This window comes from Ochotona curzoniae, unplaced genomic scaffold (genome assembly GCF_017591425.1).
Source record: "Ochotona curzoniae isolate NIBS_2020 unplaced genomic scaffold, NIBS_Ocur_1.0 scaffold_4506, whole genome shotgun sequence".
Lineage (NCBI taxonomy): Eukaryota > Metazoa > Chordata > Mammalia > Lagomorpha > Ochotonidae > Ochotona > Ochotona curzoniae.
Genome location: NW_024467119.1, coordinates 19,679,812 through 19,695,321, shown reverse-complemented (window position 1 = coordinate 19,695,321; position 15,510 = coordinate 19,679,812). Strand labels below are relative to the sequence as shown.

Sequence of the window (15,510 nt, the reverse complement as noted above, 5' to 3'; positions counted from 1 at the left end):
TCTCTCTTCCCTCCACTAACATAAGGACTGCAAGGAGCAGCTGTCCTCTTCCACCCTTCATCCCCACTGCAGACCCGTCTCTCACCCCTCCTGCCCTCCCGGGCCCTCTCCTGTCCTTACCAGAGGCCCACATGGCTCTGTAGTCCCCAACCCACACTTCTGTAAAGAAAATAAGCAAATAAATAACTTTTAAAAATACTTAGAATTGATACCTGTCTCTGGCTACTGTTTCTGGTTTCCTGGTAAATGAGGACTCTGGGAGGAATGACCGTGGCATACTAGTTGTTTCTCGCTCCAGGCATTTGGAACATGGACCAGGGAATGGGAATGCTGACTTTCTCTGTCTTGCTCAGCCTCTCCAATGAATAAGGGAAAAACCAAACAACTCCACTGAAGACTTCTCAGTTCTGGCTGCTGACTGACACAGGTGCGCTGTCAGCCCAGAACCTCCGGAAGCCAAAAGATCTTGCTTCTGATGTCTTGTTTTCCTGCATTTCTCATTATTATTATTTTTTTAATTGAATGCTGTTTTTGTAAATATATTTATGGAAATATTTTGATTCTAAGATACAGCTATATTCCTCTAGAGGTGATATCCATTTGCTTCTCCTTGTTTATTTTGACTCATCTGTGCTCTAGAGGACATAGAGAGAGGAGACAGGCACACAGAGATTGTCTATCTGCCGATTCCTTTTCCAAATGGCCACAACGGCCAAGCTTGGATCAGACCAAAGCCAGGAGCCAGAAGTTCTCTTTGGGTATCCAATATGGGTGTAGGGGCCCATGGACTTGAACCATCCCAGCTGAGGGATGCTGGCGGTTGCTTATACCCCATTATGCCCAATACTTGCCCATAGAAGGTGTAGTTCTTAGGAACTAGCTCAATTTTTGGGCTGGTTTTTCAGATATCTAAGCCTTAGCGGGGTTTGTAATTTGAAACTTTTCTGCTTTAACACTTGGGGGACCTTGAAAATCAAAGCTGAGTTTCATGTCTGGAACATCAAAGCAAATTCTTGAGCTTAGCTGTCTGGATTCTCATGTTTCTAATTTTGGCCTAGTAATTCTTATTTTATCAGTCTTTTTGATGCTTAAGATGGTAAAAGAAAATATCAATCCAACTTCTGGGGCTGACCTAGTGTGCAGTGGGTTAAATTACCCCCTGCGACCTGGCATCTCATGAGTGCCTGTTAGAGTTGTGATTGAAGTCCCTGCTAAGGAATCTGGGAAAGGAGTGCAAGATGGCCCAAGTATAAGGACCCCTGCTACCCGCGTGGGAGACCCAGGAGGAGTGGCAGTCTCCTGGCTTCTGCCTGCCCCAGTTGTTGCCACCATTTGAGGCGTGAACCAGTGGATGGAAGATATCCATTTCTCTCTCTCTTTTCTTTGTAACTGCCCTTCAAATAAATGATCTTAAAAAAAATTAACGATTTTCAGTAGGAAGGTAGGTTAGCATTACTTTGTCTGCTACAACCAAAGGAGTTACTCATCTGCTTTTTGAAGATGTAAGCACCGGGACAGATGTTGAGCCTCATGCTCACGATGCTGGTTAAGATGCAGGAGTCCCACATCTGAGTCCCTGAGATTGTTCCTACCTCCAGTGTACTGCTGCTCTAGACTCCTAGAGGGCAGCAGGGATCGCTAGCGTTCTCCGCTTCCTGCCACCATGGTGAGACCTTGGGGGAGTTCTCTTCAGCCTCCTGTGGTCTGAGCTTGGCTGTTACTGGCCTTTGGGAGAGAACTGGTTCTCTTAAATAAAGAAATGAATTAAATAATTTAAAAACATAAGCACATGGGTGAGACACGTGGAGCTGTTTTTGAATAATGCCTGCAGTGTTTCTGCTACTGCAGTAAGCTTGGCAAGGACTTTACATACAATACGGAAAAATAGATTTTCTGATACTGTAGTCTGAATTCTTAACAGGAATAAAGAGATTTTATCTTATTAGAAACGTATCAAGGGGGCCCAGCGCAGTGGCCTAGCGGCTAAAGTCCTTGCCTTGAATGTGCTAGGATCCCATATAGGCGCTGGTTCTAATCCTGGCAGCCCCACTTCCCATTCAGCTCCCTGCTTGTGGCCTGGGAAAGCAGTTGAGGATGGTTCAAAGCCTTGAGACCCTGCACCTGCGTGGGAGACCTGAAAGAAGTTCCTGGCTCCTGGCTTCAGATTGGCGCAGCCCCAGCAGTTGCAGTTACTTGGGGGAGTGAATCATTGGATAGAAGATCTTCCTCTCTGTCGCTCCTCCTCTCTTTGTATCTGACTTTGCAATAAAAATAAAATAATTCTTTAAAAAAATGTGGCAAGGGTTTAGTGTGATGGCTCAATGGTTAAATGTTCCCCTTGCAAGCGCGGGGACATTGAACATATGGACATTAGTTCTAATCCCAGCAGCCCCACTTCCCATCCTGCCCTTCTGCTTATGTCCTGGGAAAGCAGTTGAGGATGGCCCAAAGCCTTGGGACTCTGCACCCACGTGGGAGATCTAGAAGAAGCTCCTGGCTTCTGATTGGCTTAGCTCTGGCTGTCACAGCCACTTGGGGAGTGAATCAGTGGACAGAAGATTTTCCTCTCTGTCTTCTAAATCTGATCTTCCTTTCCAATAAAAATAAGTACATCTTAAAAAAAAGATATGTCAAAAACAGTTCACAGTTAAATAACTGAGCTTCTGTTGCATTGGCATTTATTTTCAGTTGCCTGATAGATTATCAGAAGTTACTTCTATTTGTTAAATGGAATTGTTTTATTAATGAGCTTTATGATTTATTATTTGTAGCTGCTCCTATAATATATTTTAGCCTAGCCTTTCTATGTGAAGATTTTAACTTTAAAAAATTTCTTTTGAAATGGGAAACACTACACTTGTGTATCTCTTAGAAAAACAGATACATTGGGGCTAGTTGTAGTAGTCAAAGCCTCTACCTGTGATCTCACTTCGCGTGGTTACTGGTTCGAGTCCTGGCTGCTCCACTTTCAATCCACCTCCCTGTCAGTGCACCTGGGAAAGCAGCAGAAAATGGCCCAAGTCCTTCGGCTCTTAGAAGAAGTTCCAGGGTTCTGACTTCGGACTGGCCTAGATCTAACTGTTAACAATCGTTTGGGGAATAAACCAGAAGCTGAAAGATCTTTCTGTTCCCCAACCCAACTCCCAATATATCTGCCTTTCAAATAAAATTAGTAATATTTTCAGGAGCCAACATTATGGCATAGCTGACTGAGCCTCTGCCTGTTACTATAGCATCCTGTATGGGCATTGATTTGAGACCTGGTGGCTCCACTTCTGATCCAGCTCTCTGATAATGCCCCTGGGAGAACAGTGAAAGATGGTTCAAGTGCTTGGACCCTAAGAAACTGGCTTTAGCCTGGCCCCATCCTGGCCGCAGCCATGCTTGGGGAGAAAACCAACAAATGGAAGATTCTCTCAGTTTCTCCTACTCTGTCTATAAATCTACATTTAAAATTTTTAAAAAAATTTAAACAAAAAAATATAGTTTCTTTAAAAAGAAAAAAAACAGAAAGGTTTGTGTGTCCTTCGTGATGACTCAATTGACCTCCAAGCTGTGGGATCTCATACGTGTGCTGGTTTGTGTCCCCAACTGCTCCATTTCCCATCCAGTTACTTGCTTGTGCACTGGGAAAGTAGTACAGGATGGCCCAAAGCCTTGGGACTCTGAGCCCATGTGGGAGACCTGGAAGAGGTTCCTGGCCTTGAATTGGCTCAGCTCCGGCCCCTGCGGACATGTGGGATGCTGGTTCCACGGGTAGAGGAATAGCTGCTGCGCCTCTGCGCTGGCATGTGTGCTTCTGTGCTCTCATTCATTCCTGCTGTTCCTTGGTTTTGGAGATGTTCTGAGCAGTGGCCTTTGGCCCCATTTCTGTCACAGTGCTGACAGATGGACCTTTCTTTTGGGGTACTTCCCCAGCTTTGGAGAATGCCCTCCTTGCTGCCTTTGTAACCATGGTGACCTCCGGAGGCCTGTCCATGCCCTGTTTATTGGTCTCATCCCCTTTGTAATAGTAGTGGTCAGAGGGCCTTCCCCGTTCCATTCCTCACTGCCTTTGCTGTGTTCTCTGAGAGAAGAAAGGGGCAGTATGATCTTGTGCTTGTAATGCAAAAACCAAAGTATGCTTTTATAATTGTTTATATATTTTTTATCTTTCTTTTATATAAAAATATGTTTTAGATTGTGATCAATGACTAATAATTTTCTCTTCTAAAGCTATTTTGCATTTCTTTTTAAAATAACAGCAACTGAGGCATGAAAATTTGGTGAATCTTTTGGAGGTGTGTAAGAAAAAAAAACGGTGGTATCTAGTCTTTGAATTTGTTGACCACACGATTCTTGATGACTTGGAACTCTTTCCAAATGGACTAGACGACCAAGTAGTTCAGAAGTATTTGTTTCAGATTATTAATGGAATTGGATTTTGTCACAGTCACAACGTAAGTATTGGTTTTAAATAGTTGTGTTGCCAATTGTTGACTAGCAGATACTGGTGGCTTTTTCTGTTGAGACACTTGCTTAGAATATGAATCAGTAAAATAATGAGAGTTAACTTTGCTGTTTTGATATCAGTAACGTTCATGCGTCGTAGTAGATGCGTTCCTACTGCCCTCACCCAGCATTTTATTGTGGAATTTTTAGGCCATACTGAACAGTTGAAAGGATACATAATGAGTCAGCTCATGTCTGTATACCTGCTATCTAGATTCTATGCTTATTAACTACTATATTTGTTTTATCATAATTAGTCTACTATTAACCTATAATTATTCAATTACAATTTTTAAAAAAGTTACAGTCATGAGTAAATTTAAACACTAAGTATTTCTTCAGTGTCATTCACTAGAGTTAACTCTTGTTTTCGTTCTTGTGTTCGCTTGTTGTTTGGTTTTCTTGAGAGCAGCAGATCTGCCTGTGATGTTACTGAGTCAGGTACCCGTGGCACCAGTTCAGGTGCCTCCCAACATGCCTGTCTCCCTGATGAGCATGCATTCATCTCAACACCAAGGGCAGAACTGCCGATGGAGGCAGTAGACAAAACCAACGAACAAACAAATCCCTTTGATTTGCTGGGATTTGAAGAGTATTTGCATGTGTCCGGCCTGCGTCTGCTCCCGTACGCCTTTGTATTCGATAATGCATCCCACCTTTAGACGCTGTGGCAGCCACACACCGCGGCGTCGAGTGCTGCTGTCGGAATGCAGTTCTGTCTGTACCCGGTAGTTCCATGCAGAGCTCCTGTGTTTGTCATTAAGTCGTACACGCCGTGGCTGTAGTGCGGAGCACGGGCAGATCTTAGGATCCGGGTACCTCAGGGGAGCGCCCCTGTTGCCTCTCCCGCTACTGTCTTTGCAGGCCAGGTGCTCTAGAATGCGATTCCTTGCCATCTTTTCCCTCAGGCCTCTAGGGCGTCTCCAGTTCTTCCATCCCCCTGTTCAACGGTGGTGACAATAGCAACTAGGGCCACGTAGGGCCACAGCAAAGATCAAGTGGGTTCCGACATAAAGAATAGTGTTCATGTGTAAGTGTTCAAATGTTTGCCATGTTGCTAATATTAATGAAACAGATCCTAAGGTCTTGTTTTTCAGTCAGTTATTTCTATTTTTCTTAAAAAAAAAAAAAAAAGAGGGCCCGGCGCGGTGGCGCAAGTGGTTAAGGTCCTCGCCTAGCATGCCCGGGATCCCATATGGGCGCCGGTTCTAATCCCGGCAGCCCCGCTTCCCTTCCAGCTCCCTGCCTGTGGCCCAGGAAAGCAGTCGAGGACGGCCCAAAGCTTTGGGACCCTGCACCCACGTGGGAGACCCGGAAGAGGCTCCTGGCTTCGGATCGGCATAGTGTCGGCCCGTTGCGCTCACTTGGGGAGTGAATCATCGGACGGAAGATCTTCCTCTCTGTCTCTCCTCTCTGTATATCCGCCTTTCCAATGAAAAAATAATAAAAATAAATCTTTAAAAAAAAAAAAAAAAGATTTGGGCCCGGCGTGGTAGTCTAGTAGCTAAGGTCCTCACCTTGCGCGTGCCGGGATCTCATATGAGTGCAGGTTCTAATCCCGGCAGCCCCACATCCCATCCAGCTCCTTGATGATAGCTGAATTTCTTAGTTTTGAAAGTAGTTATTTATCAAATAATTGCTTGGTAATAAATTATAAAATGTCTCTCCGAGAATGTGCAGAGGTCATATGCAAGCGTGCTATTTTTAAAAAGCAATTTTTTGTTGATGTTCACATAAGTGAAATGGATGTACATGCCCATGTGTGCGTTGATTAGGGTAGAAATGATGAAGGAATAGGGGAAGGTGGATCAGATAACTGCTTCCATGTTTTTTTCTTCCTACATCCAGGGGAGGGGGGAGAGGGTTGCTCCCAGCAGCCATGCTATTTTATTTTTACCAGGAATTTGAGTATCTGAGGTTTCAGAATCCATAGGCGGTCTTGGAACTGATCCCCAGAGGATGCCAAAGGACAACTCTATAGAGGTGTATATGGATTTAGACACAGGTAGATTTTCATCTCCTATATCTAACTGTTTAAGCAAAATTTTAAGCACGAGTGTTCTTTCTTGCCCAGCTATGTCCTAGGTTACTCAAAGCTGGGGACAGTTTTATGTGCTTTGCTCTTTTCAGGAACAGAAAACTGCCCTGTCGGTGGCAAAGGCTAAAAGTAATGAATGCTGATGAAGCTGTGTGTTGTCTTCTGCCGTTTGTCTTAGATCATACACAGAGATATAAAGCCGGAGAACATATTGGTCTCGCAGTCTGGCGTCGTCAAGTTGTGTGATTTTGGATTTGCCCGGACCCTTGCGGCCCCGGGGGAGGTTTACACCGACTACGTGGCGACGCGGTGGTACAGAGCTCCGGAGCTCCTGGTCGGTGATGTCAAGTACGGCAAGTAAGACCCCGCAGCCTTGGGATGAGGTGGCCGTCTGCGCGTGGCGGCATCAGTGGGCCCTTTAACTCTGACAGCGAAGTTTGCGTTTGGGGGATTTTATTAACAGACTTGTAGCCGTTTTCAGTGTTTCTTCTTTTAACTTTCTTATGAAACCAGTTAGGAGCAGCACACTTATTTTAAAAGTGGGGAAATTAAGTAGGTGATACTGGAAATTGATATCTTTAAGCTCGTGTAGAAAGCTTAACGTTGATGGAAAAAGGCTGACCCTGTTGGAGGGAGGCAGGGTTAAGTAGGCAAGGTTAGAAATGTTTTAAAAACACAGGTTGTCTTCGTAAATGAATTCAGAGGAAAATGGATTAGAATTTAAAATACTGATAAAAATATTTCTAGGGCCCGGCGCGGTGGCGCAAGTGGTTAAGTCCTCACCTTGCACGCCCTGGGATCCCATATGGCCGCCGGTTCTAATCCCGGCAGCCCCGCTTCCCTTCCAGCTCCCTGCCTGTGGCCTGGGAAAGCAGTCGAGGACGGCCCAAAGCTTTGGGAACCTGCACCCACGTGGGAGACCCGGAAGAGGCTCCTGGCTTCGGATCGGCATAGCATCGGCCGTTGCGCCCACTTGGGGAGTGAATCATCGGACGGAAGATCTTCCTCTCTGTCTCTCCTCTCTGTATATCTGCCTTTCCAATAAAATATAATAAAAATAAATCTTTAAAAAAAATTTCTAGAATATTTTGTAATATTTCTAAAATTAAGTAATTGTGTTTCCAGAGTACAGTAAGTATTATTTACTATTTCCTTGACTTTTTTCTTAGTGCTAACTTTTTTTTTTTAAGATTTTATTTATTTTTGTTACAAAGTCAGATATACAGAGAGGAGGAGAGGCAGAGAAGAAGATCATCCGTCTGATGATTCACTCCCCAAGTGACCACAACGGCCGGTGCTATGCCAATCTGAAGCCAGGAGCCAGGAGCTTCTTCTGGGTATCCCACATGGGTGCAGGGTCCCAAGACTTTGGGCCCTCCTCAACTGCTTTCCCAGGCCACAAGCAGGGAGCTGGATCGGAAGTGGAGCTGCTGGGACTAGAACTGGCGTCCATATGGGATCCTGGCACGTTCAAGGCGAGGTCTTTAGCCGCTAAGCCACGCCATCAGGCCCAGTCATAACTTATTAACCAGGCTATAATTTTTGTAACATTTTATAATCCACCTTTTATTTTATTAATTTTATTGGAAAGTCAGATACGTATATATATAGGCAGAAAGACAGAGAGACTTTCCATCTGTTGATTCACTCCACTAGCAGCTGTAATGACCGAAGCTGGGCTGATCCTAAGCCAGGAGCCTGGAGACTCTTCCAGGTCTCCCACGCAGGTAGAGGGTCCCAAGCCTTTGGGCTGTCCTTGACTGTTTTCCCAGGCCACAAGCAGGGAGCTGGATGGGAAATCGGGCTGCTGGGATATGAACTGGTGCCTAAATGGGATCCTGGTGCATGCAAGGTGAGGACTTTAGTTGCTAGGTTACCGCACCAGGCCCTATAATTCACCTTTTAAGGAGGTTTTCTTTAGAAATGACATTATATTTTTTCTTTGGGTTCTTGTTATTGCTTTTTAGAGAATGGTCAGATTTTACCCCTGTTAGCTTTTGGATTTTGTTATGATTCTAGCTGTCCTCAGCAATCACCTGCTTTTTCTAATTTGCTTTTCTCAGTGTGTCTTCGAATACACTGATCCTTGCTCAGACTGTGTGTAACAAAAGGTGTGCAGCAGATGCCTGCGATTCTGACTCCCGAATAAAATACGTGTAAAAGTCATCTTGGCTTTTCAAAACCCGTTTTCTTATTCTAGCACATGATCACAATTTTTAGAAAGCTGACTTTTGTGAAACTGAAATTAGAACTTTTAACTTACCGGGAAATGTCTTTGATCGGTAAGTTAGGGCGTCGTATTCCTATTCTCAGGACCCCAAATATCCAACAGCAGCATGCAGAACAAATGTACTCGTTGTAAATGGATTAGGGTGCCAGATTTGCTCCCTCATTGCTTTTCTTTCAGAGCTGTGGACGTGTGGGCCATCGGTTGTCTGGTTACTGAAATGCTCATGGGGGAACCCTTGTTTCCTGGAGATTCTGATATTGATCAGCTTTATCTTATCATGTTGTGTTTAGGTAAGATTGTATACTTGCACTTTAAATTTCAGGTGTGATCTTCCTTTGTATTGATATTTTAATCCATTCGTATGTTGACGGTGATACATGTTGTAAGTATGTCAGGATGTTTTAAGTATGATATGGAAGAAAATAGGAAGCACCTACTATTAGTATATATACACATATTCTTTTTGACCAAGATATAGAAAGAAAGATAAGGAGATCTTCCATCTGCTGATTTACTCCCCAAATGCCCACAAAAATTGGGCTGGGCTGTGCAGAAGCCAGGAACCAGGAACTTAATTCTGGTCTCTTACGTGGGTGTCAGGGACCCAGGTCCTTGGGCTGTCTCCATTGCTGTCCCAGGCACACTGACACAGAGCTGAGTCAGAAGCAAAACAGCAGGAACTTGGACTTGCACTTAGCTGTAGGACACCAGCATCTCAGATTGTGGCTTATCCCGCTACACCATGATGCACCACCTGTAAGATGTGCTCTTTTTTCTTTCTTTCTTAAAGATTTATTTTATTTTATTGGAAAGTCAGATATACAGAGAAGAGGAGGGGCAGAGAGGCAGAGAGGAAGATCTTCCTTTTGGCCACAATGGCCTGAGCTGTAATGATCCAAAGCCAGGAGCCTGGAGCCTCTTCTGGGTCTCCCATGTGAGTGCAGGGTCCCAAGGTTTTGGGCCATCCTCAACTGCATTTACAGGCTACAAGCAGGGAACTGGATGGGAAGTGGGGCCACTGGGATTAGAACCAGTGCCCATATGGGATCCCTGTTCATATAAATTGAGGACTTTAGCCTCTAGGCCACTGCGCTGGGCCCAAGATGTGTTCTTATACTCACCTCCCTTACCCAATCAGTAGAGAGGAAAATTGCAGAGAGGGGGATGGGCATTGTAGGCAGGGATGTTAAGTTGCTGCCTGGAATGCCTGTTGGAATTCCTTCTGATAGCTGAGTGCTAGTCCTGGTTATTCCATGCTTTCCACTCGGCTGGGAGGCAGCAAATGATGGCTCTGGTGGTTGGTACCCTGCTACCCGTGTGGGAGACTCAGGTGGAGATCCTGACGTGGCGTCGCCTCATTGTGCTAGCTGAGGAACGAACCTGTAGATGCTGCAGGTCCTTCTGTGTCTCTCTCTAGCAAATAAAATAAATACTTTTTATCTTTAAAGGCACATATTATGAATTTCTCTGCACTTTAAATTTTAGTTAATCACATGAGAGTACGAAAATACTCATGTTTTTGAGTCAGTAAACCATTTGGTCTAGTACGTGACTGTTAGCCTTCGAGATGAGAGACAGACCGTGGCAGTGCTTAATCCCATCCCAAATCTGATTTTTGCCATGAGTGCTTTGTGTAGAATTTCTTTTTTTAAAAGATGTATTTTATTTTTATCACAAAGTCAGATATACAGAGAGGAGGAGATATAGAGAGGAAGATCTTCCATCCGATGATTCACTCCCCAAGTGATTGCAATGGCTGGTGTTATGCCAATCCGGAGCCAGGAGCCAGCAACTTCCTCCAGGTCTCCCACACGGGTGCAGGGTCCCAAAGCTTTGGGCCGTCCTCGACTGCTTTCCCAGGCCACAGGCAGGGAGCTGCCAGGATTAGAACCGGCGCCAATATGGGATCCTGGTGTGTTCAAAGCGAGGACTTTAGCCGCTAGGCCATGCTGCCAGGCCCTATAGAATTTCAAAACTAGACTGGCAAGGTCTTAAACTTGTTGAAAGTCGGCTTCATGTTCATAGATAGAATTTGGAAGATAGAAACAACGGGAAAGCATTTAGGTTTAGTTAACTATTGGATTTTAGGATTCCAGGTTAGGTTGTTTTCTCATAATAAAATTTTCATATGTAAAGCACTGATTAAAGTTGAGAGAAAAAAAAAAGATAAAATGCTCAAATCTGATCTCAGATCAAGATAGAAAATCAGTTGATCATAAATTAAATCCTTTAAAATTTGTTTTGTTTTCATTTTAGTTCAAAGCCAGAGAAAGGACACACACACACACACACACACACACACACACACGAGCGAGAGCTTCATTCCATGGTTCACTCCCCAAATGCCTGCAACAGCTAAGGCTAGACCAGGCTGAAGGAAGAGCCCAGAACTCAGGCTGGGTCTCCCCTGTGGCTGACAGCGACCCACACATTTGCGCCCTGATCTGTTGCCTCCCGGGGGAGCGGCAGGGGGCTCATTAGCAGGAAACAAGAAACAGGAGCAAAGCTAGGACTTGAATGAAGCAAGTTGATAGGACATATAGATACCCCAAGTAACGTCTTACCACTGTGCCAAATGCTCGTCCCCAGAAGATCAGTTCTTAAAGGGTAGAGTGCTTTTAACTAGATTAGACCCTATGCCTAGGACTCTGTGGTTTTAGCCAACATTTTATACTATGATATCAGAAATACATGTTGATGCTGATATCTGAAGGTTATAGAGTGATCTTTACCTGTTTGGTGCTAGGCTGCCCCAGGGTTCTGAGAATGTCTCAACCACAGGCAGGACTGCCATGTCGCTGGTTGATGCTGCATGCTGAGCCCCTCAGACTTGCCTCTTTTGCCCTCGCTCCTGCACCTGTCCCTTTACTGTTCCTGTTGTGTTTGGCACTGACAGAGTATGTACTCCTTTCATTCCCAGGTAATCTCATTCCAAGACATCAGGAACTGTTTTATAAAAACCCTGTGTTTGCTGGAGTAAGGTTGCCTGAAATCAAGGAAACAGAACCTCTTGAAAGACGCTACCCCAAGCTCTCTGAAGTTGTGATAGATTTAGCAAAGGTAATGCTGCTGTTCTTCCTTTTTTAAAAAATGTCTTTATTTTTATGGGAAAAGCTGATCAGATTCATGGAGTGGAGAGACAGAGAGAAAGATCTGCCGTTTGTTGGTGTACTTCCCAAGTGGTCACAGTGGCCAGAACTGAGCCGATCTGAAGCCAGGAACCAGGAGCTTCTTCTGGCTCTCCCATGTGGTTGCTGAGTCCTAAGGTCTTGGGCCGTCCTCCATTGCTTTCCCAGGTCACAAACAGGGAACTGGATGGGAAGAAGAGCATTTGGGACACAAAGCGGTGCCCACATGGGATCCTGGTGCTTGCAAATTGAGAATTTAGCCACTAAGCCATCATACTGGGCCCCCTTTTAACTTTCTGACAGGGAATTTATGATTTTCATTTTTAAAAGATTTATTTATTTTCATTTGATAGATTTTTATTGAGAGGAGAGACAGAGATCTTTCATCTGTTGGTTCACTCCCCAAATGAACACAGTGGCTGGAGCTGATCTGATCTGAAGCCAGAAGTCAAGAGCTTCTTCTGGGTTTCCCATGTGAGTGCAGGGTCCTAAGGACTTGAGGCATTTTCAACTGCTTTCCCAGGCCATAAGCAGGGAGCTGGTTGGAAAGTGGAGCAGCCAGGACATGAATCAGTGCCCATATGGGAAACCAGTGCGTGCAATGTGAGCATTTAGCCACTGGATCACCATTCTGAGCCGCCACTTGTGGGAGACCTCAAAGAAGCTCCTGGCACCTCACTTCGAGCTGGCTTAGCTCTGGCTGTTGTAGCCACTTGGGGAGTGAACCATCAAATGGAACATCTTTCTTTCTGTTTTTCCTTCTCTCTGAAAGTCTGCCTTTGCAATGAAAATAATTTTTAAAAAATTTAGACATTTACTGCAATTTTTTAATACCATAAAATAATTAGTGTTTCATATTTTACTGATTGTATATAATTTCTTTTTATAGTTATAATTAAGACCCAAATTAAAACCGTAGCATCTGAGTTGATCTTTTAATACAATTTAAGTTCTTCTTCATCTCTTTGTGTTTGAGCCCTGCAGTTTATTTGTTAGCAAGACTAGATGTTTCGTGTCTAGAACTCTCCGTGTAATGCAGCTTAGCAGGTTGCTGCTGTGTTGTAACAGAGATGGAGATGGTTTGGAATCGGGTTGATTTTTGGCAAGATTGATTCCTAGGAGGTTTGTATTTTCACATAGAGACACTAGACATCACGTGGTGGTCTTGTGATATTAGTAATGATGGATAGTCACTGTTTACGTTTGTACTTTATTTTTGGTTGCAGATTCATTGGTTCTAAAGAATTTTTTTTAATTTTAGAAATGTAAAGCTAGGCAGTTTTTCTTGGGCGTGAACTGTATGCGTGCTTGATTTTTCAGAGATGTTTACATGTTGACCCTGACCAAAGGCCCTTCTGTGCGGAGCTCCTGCACCATGATTTCTTTCGGATGGATGGGTTTGCTGAGAGGTATGGTATCGACCCACGTTTTCTAGAGCACTTTCCGGAGATTTCCAGATCAGTCACAGACAGCGATTCTGTTATTTTCTGTTCCTGCCTGGCTTTGCAGGATCTCAAAATATCTGCCCCACTTCCTCCACCCTTCCTCCGCTCTTATGGATAAAATACTTTATATGGGCTGGTCTTCTATGTTTATGCACCTGGTCTATCATGAAACAGTAATTCATGCTTTTCTTTCCGTCTTCTTGTGGTGACATTTGGCGTTCTGGACACTGACTGTGTGTTGCTCCCGGCTGTGTGAGCCCATCAGGTCTGGTGTCCATGTGATTTCAACAGTGCCTTCTCCTGTTGTGCCCTGAGACTTGTGGTGCTGAGGCTGCAATGTGCCAGGACCTTTAAGGGTCACACTGCGGATGCCAGGGCTGCCAGCCAGCTTTTCTATGCTGCCCACTGCGGGCATCAATGCAGCGGACAAAACAAGGATAGTGAGATGAGTGACAGTGGCACTGCTCTGGCCTTGGAAATGGTTTTACTACTTAGCTCAGTAAGAGACAGCTGAAATTCTCAAATTTATATTTATATATATATATATATATATATATATATATATATATTCAGTAAGTGGTGTTTTCATTGATTTAATGGAAGAAAAACTCTGACCTCCAAAAAATACATAGGTAGAAAACTGAAGAGTGTTTTGAAGAAGCCTTTTGCAGATAATTGTGGATATTTTCAATTCCAAACCAAACCTCTGCAAGTACTTTCTAAAAGTTTATAAATCAGAAATCAGAAGCTTGATCACTGAATTTTTCTCCCTCTGTTAAAATTCATTTCTTTTGCTTTTTAAGCATGTCTTTTGCTCATATATACTTAAAAAAAACAAATTAAAAAAAAGATTATTTGTATTGGAAAGGCAGATTTACAGAGAGAAGAAGAGACAGAGAGAAAGATCTTCATCTGCTGGTTCACTCCCGCAGTGAGCACAGTGGCTGGAGCTGAGCTGAGCTGAGCCAGTCTGAAGCCAAGAGCCAAAAGCTCCCCCTAGGACTCCCCCGTGGGTGCAGGGTCCCAAGGCTTTGGGCTGTCCTTGACTGTTTTCCCAGGCCACAAACAGGGAGCTGGATGGGAAGTGGAACAGCCAGAGCATGAACCAGTGCCCACATGGTATCCTGGCGCATGTGAAACCAGGACTTTAGCTACTAGGTTACCACACTGGGCCCAACAATTGTTTTTAAAAAGATTATTTATTTATTTTTTTTAAGATTTATTTTTATTTTTATTGGAAAGGCAGATATACAGAGAGGAGGAGAGACAGACAGGAAGATCTTCCGTCTGATGATTCACTCCCCCAAGTAACTGCAACTGCTGGGGCTGAGCCAATCCGAAGCCAGGAGCCTCTTCCGGTCCTCTGAAGCAGGTGCAGGGTCTCAAAGCTTTGGGCCGTCCTTGGCTGCTTTCCCAGGCCACAGGCAGGGAGCTGGAAGGGAAGAGGGATCCTGGGCATGCAAAGCAAGGACCTTAACCACTACACCACCATGCCGGGTCCTATTTATTTGTTTATTTGAAAGAGTTACAGACAGAGAGATATCCCATCTACTGGTTCACTCCCCAAATTGCTGCAACCACCAGGGCTGTGCCCGGCCAAAACCAAAAGCCAGGAGCTCCATGAGGTCTTCTCTGTCGGTGGCTGGGACACAGGTACTTGGGCTATCTTCTGCTTTCTCGGACTCATGATCCACCTAGAAGCAGCCAAAACTCATGTTTTTATGACATGCTGGATTCATAGGTGGCAACTTAACCCTCTACATGACAATGCTGGTACCCCCATGCGTTCTTTTAGTGTAATGCATAGTCATTTGGAAAATATTAATTTGCTATGTTATGGAAATATTTTTTTGAAAAGAAGACTTACTTTTTATATGAAAAAAGCAGAGTTACAGAGAGAGAAGGAAAGATAGAAAGATCTTCCGTCCACCAGGTCACTCCCTTAATGGCCACTGTGGCCAGAATTGGGCCAGTTCAAAGCCCAAAGGTGTTAATTCTGGGTCTCCAATGTAGGTTAAGGCACTCCAGCACTTGGGCCATCTTCTGCTGCTTTCTCAGATGCATTATCAGGGAGCTGGACTGGAAGTGAAACAGCCAAGAGTGGAATAGACACGAATGCTAACATGGAAGCTTAGTCTGATATGCCAAAGTGTCAGCTCTGAATTATACAAATCTTAA

The 15,510-nt window shown here is 44.3% G+C and overlaps 1 protein-coding gene across 1 annotated transcript in view; it reads left to right on the top strand.

The window, feature by feature from the left end:
- CDKL2 (cyclin dependent kinase like 2) overlaps nt 1–15,510 on the top strand; it is a 31,930-nt gene that overhangs the window by 2,726 nt on the left and 13,694 nt on the right. Inside the window, exons 2-6 of the mRNA XM_040966790.1 lie at nt 4,245–4,439; nt 6,708–6,886; nt 8,937–9,049; nt 11,680–11,819; nt 13,208–13,296. Coding sequence (XP_040822724.1) covers nt 4,245–4,439; nt 6,708–6,886; nt 8,937–9,049; nt 11,680–11,819; nt 13,208–13,296 — 716 coding nt within the window. The remainder of the gene's footprint in view (nt 1–4,244; nt 4,440–6,707; nt 6,887–8,936; nt 9,050–11,679; nt 11,820–13,207; nt 13,297–15,510) is intronic.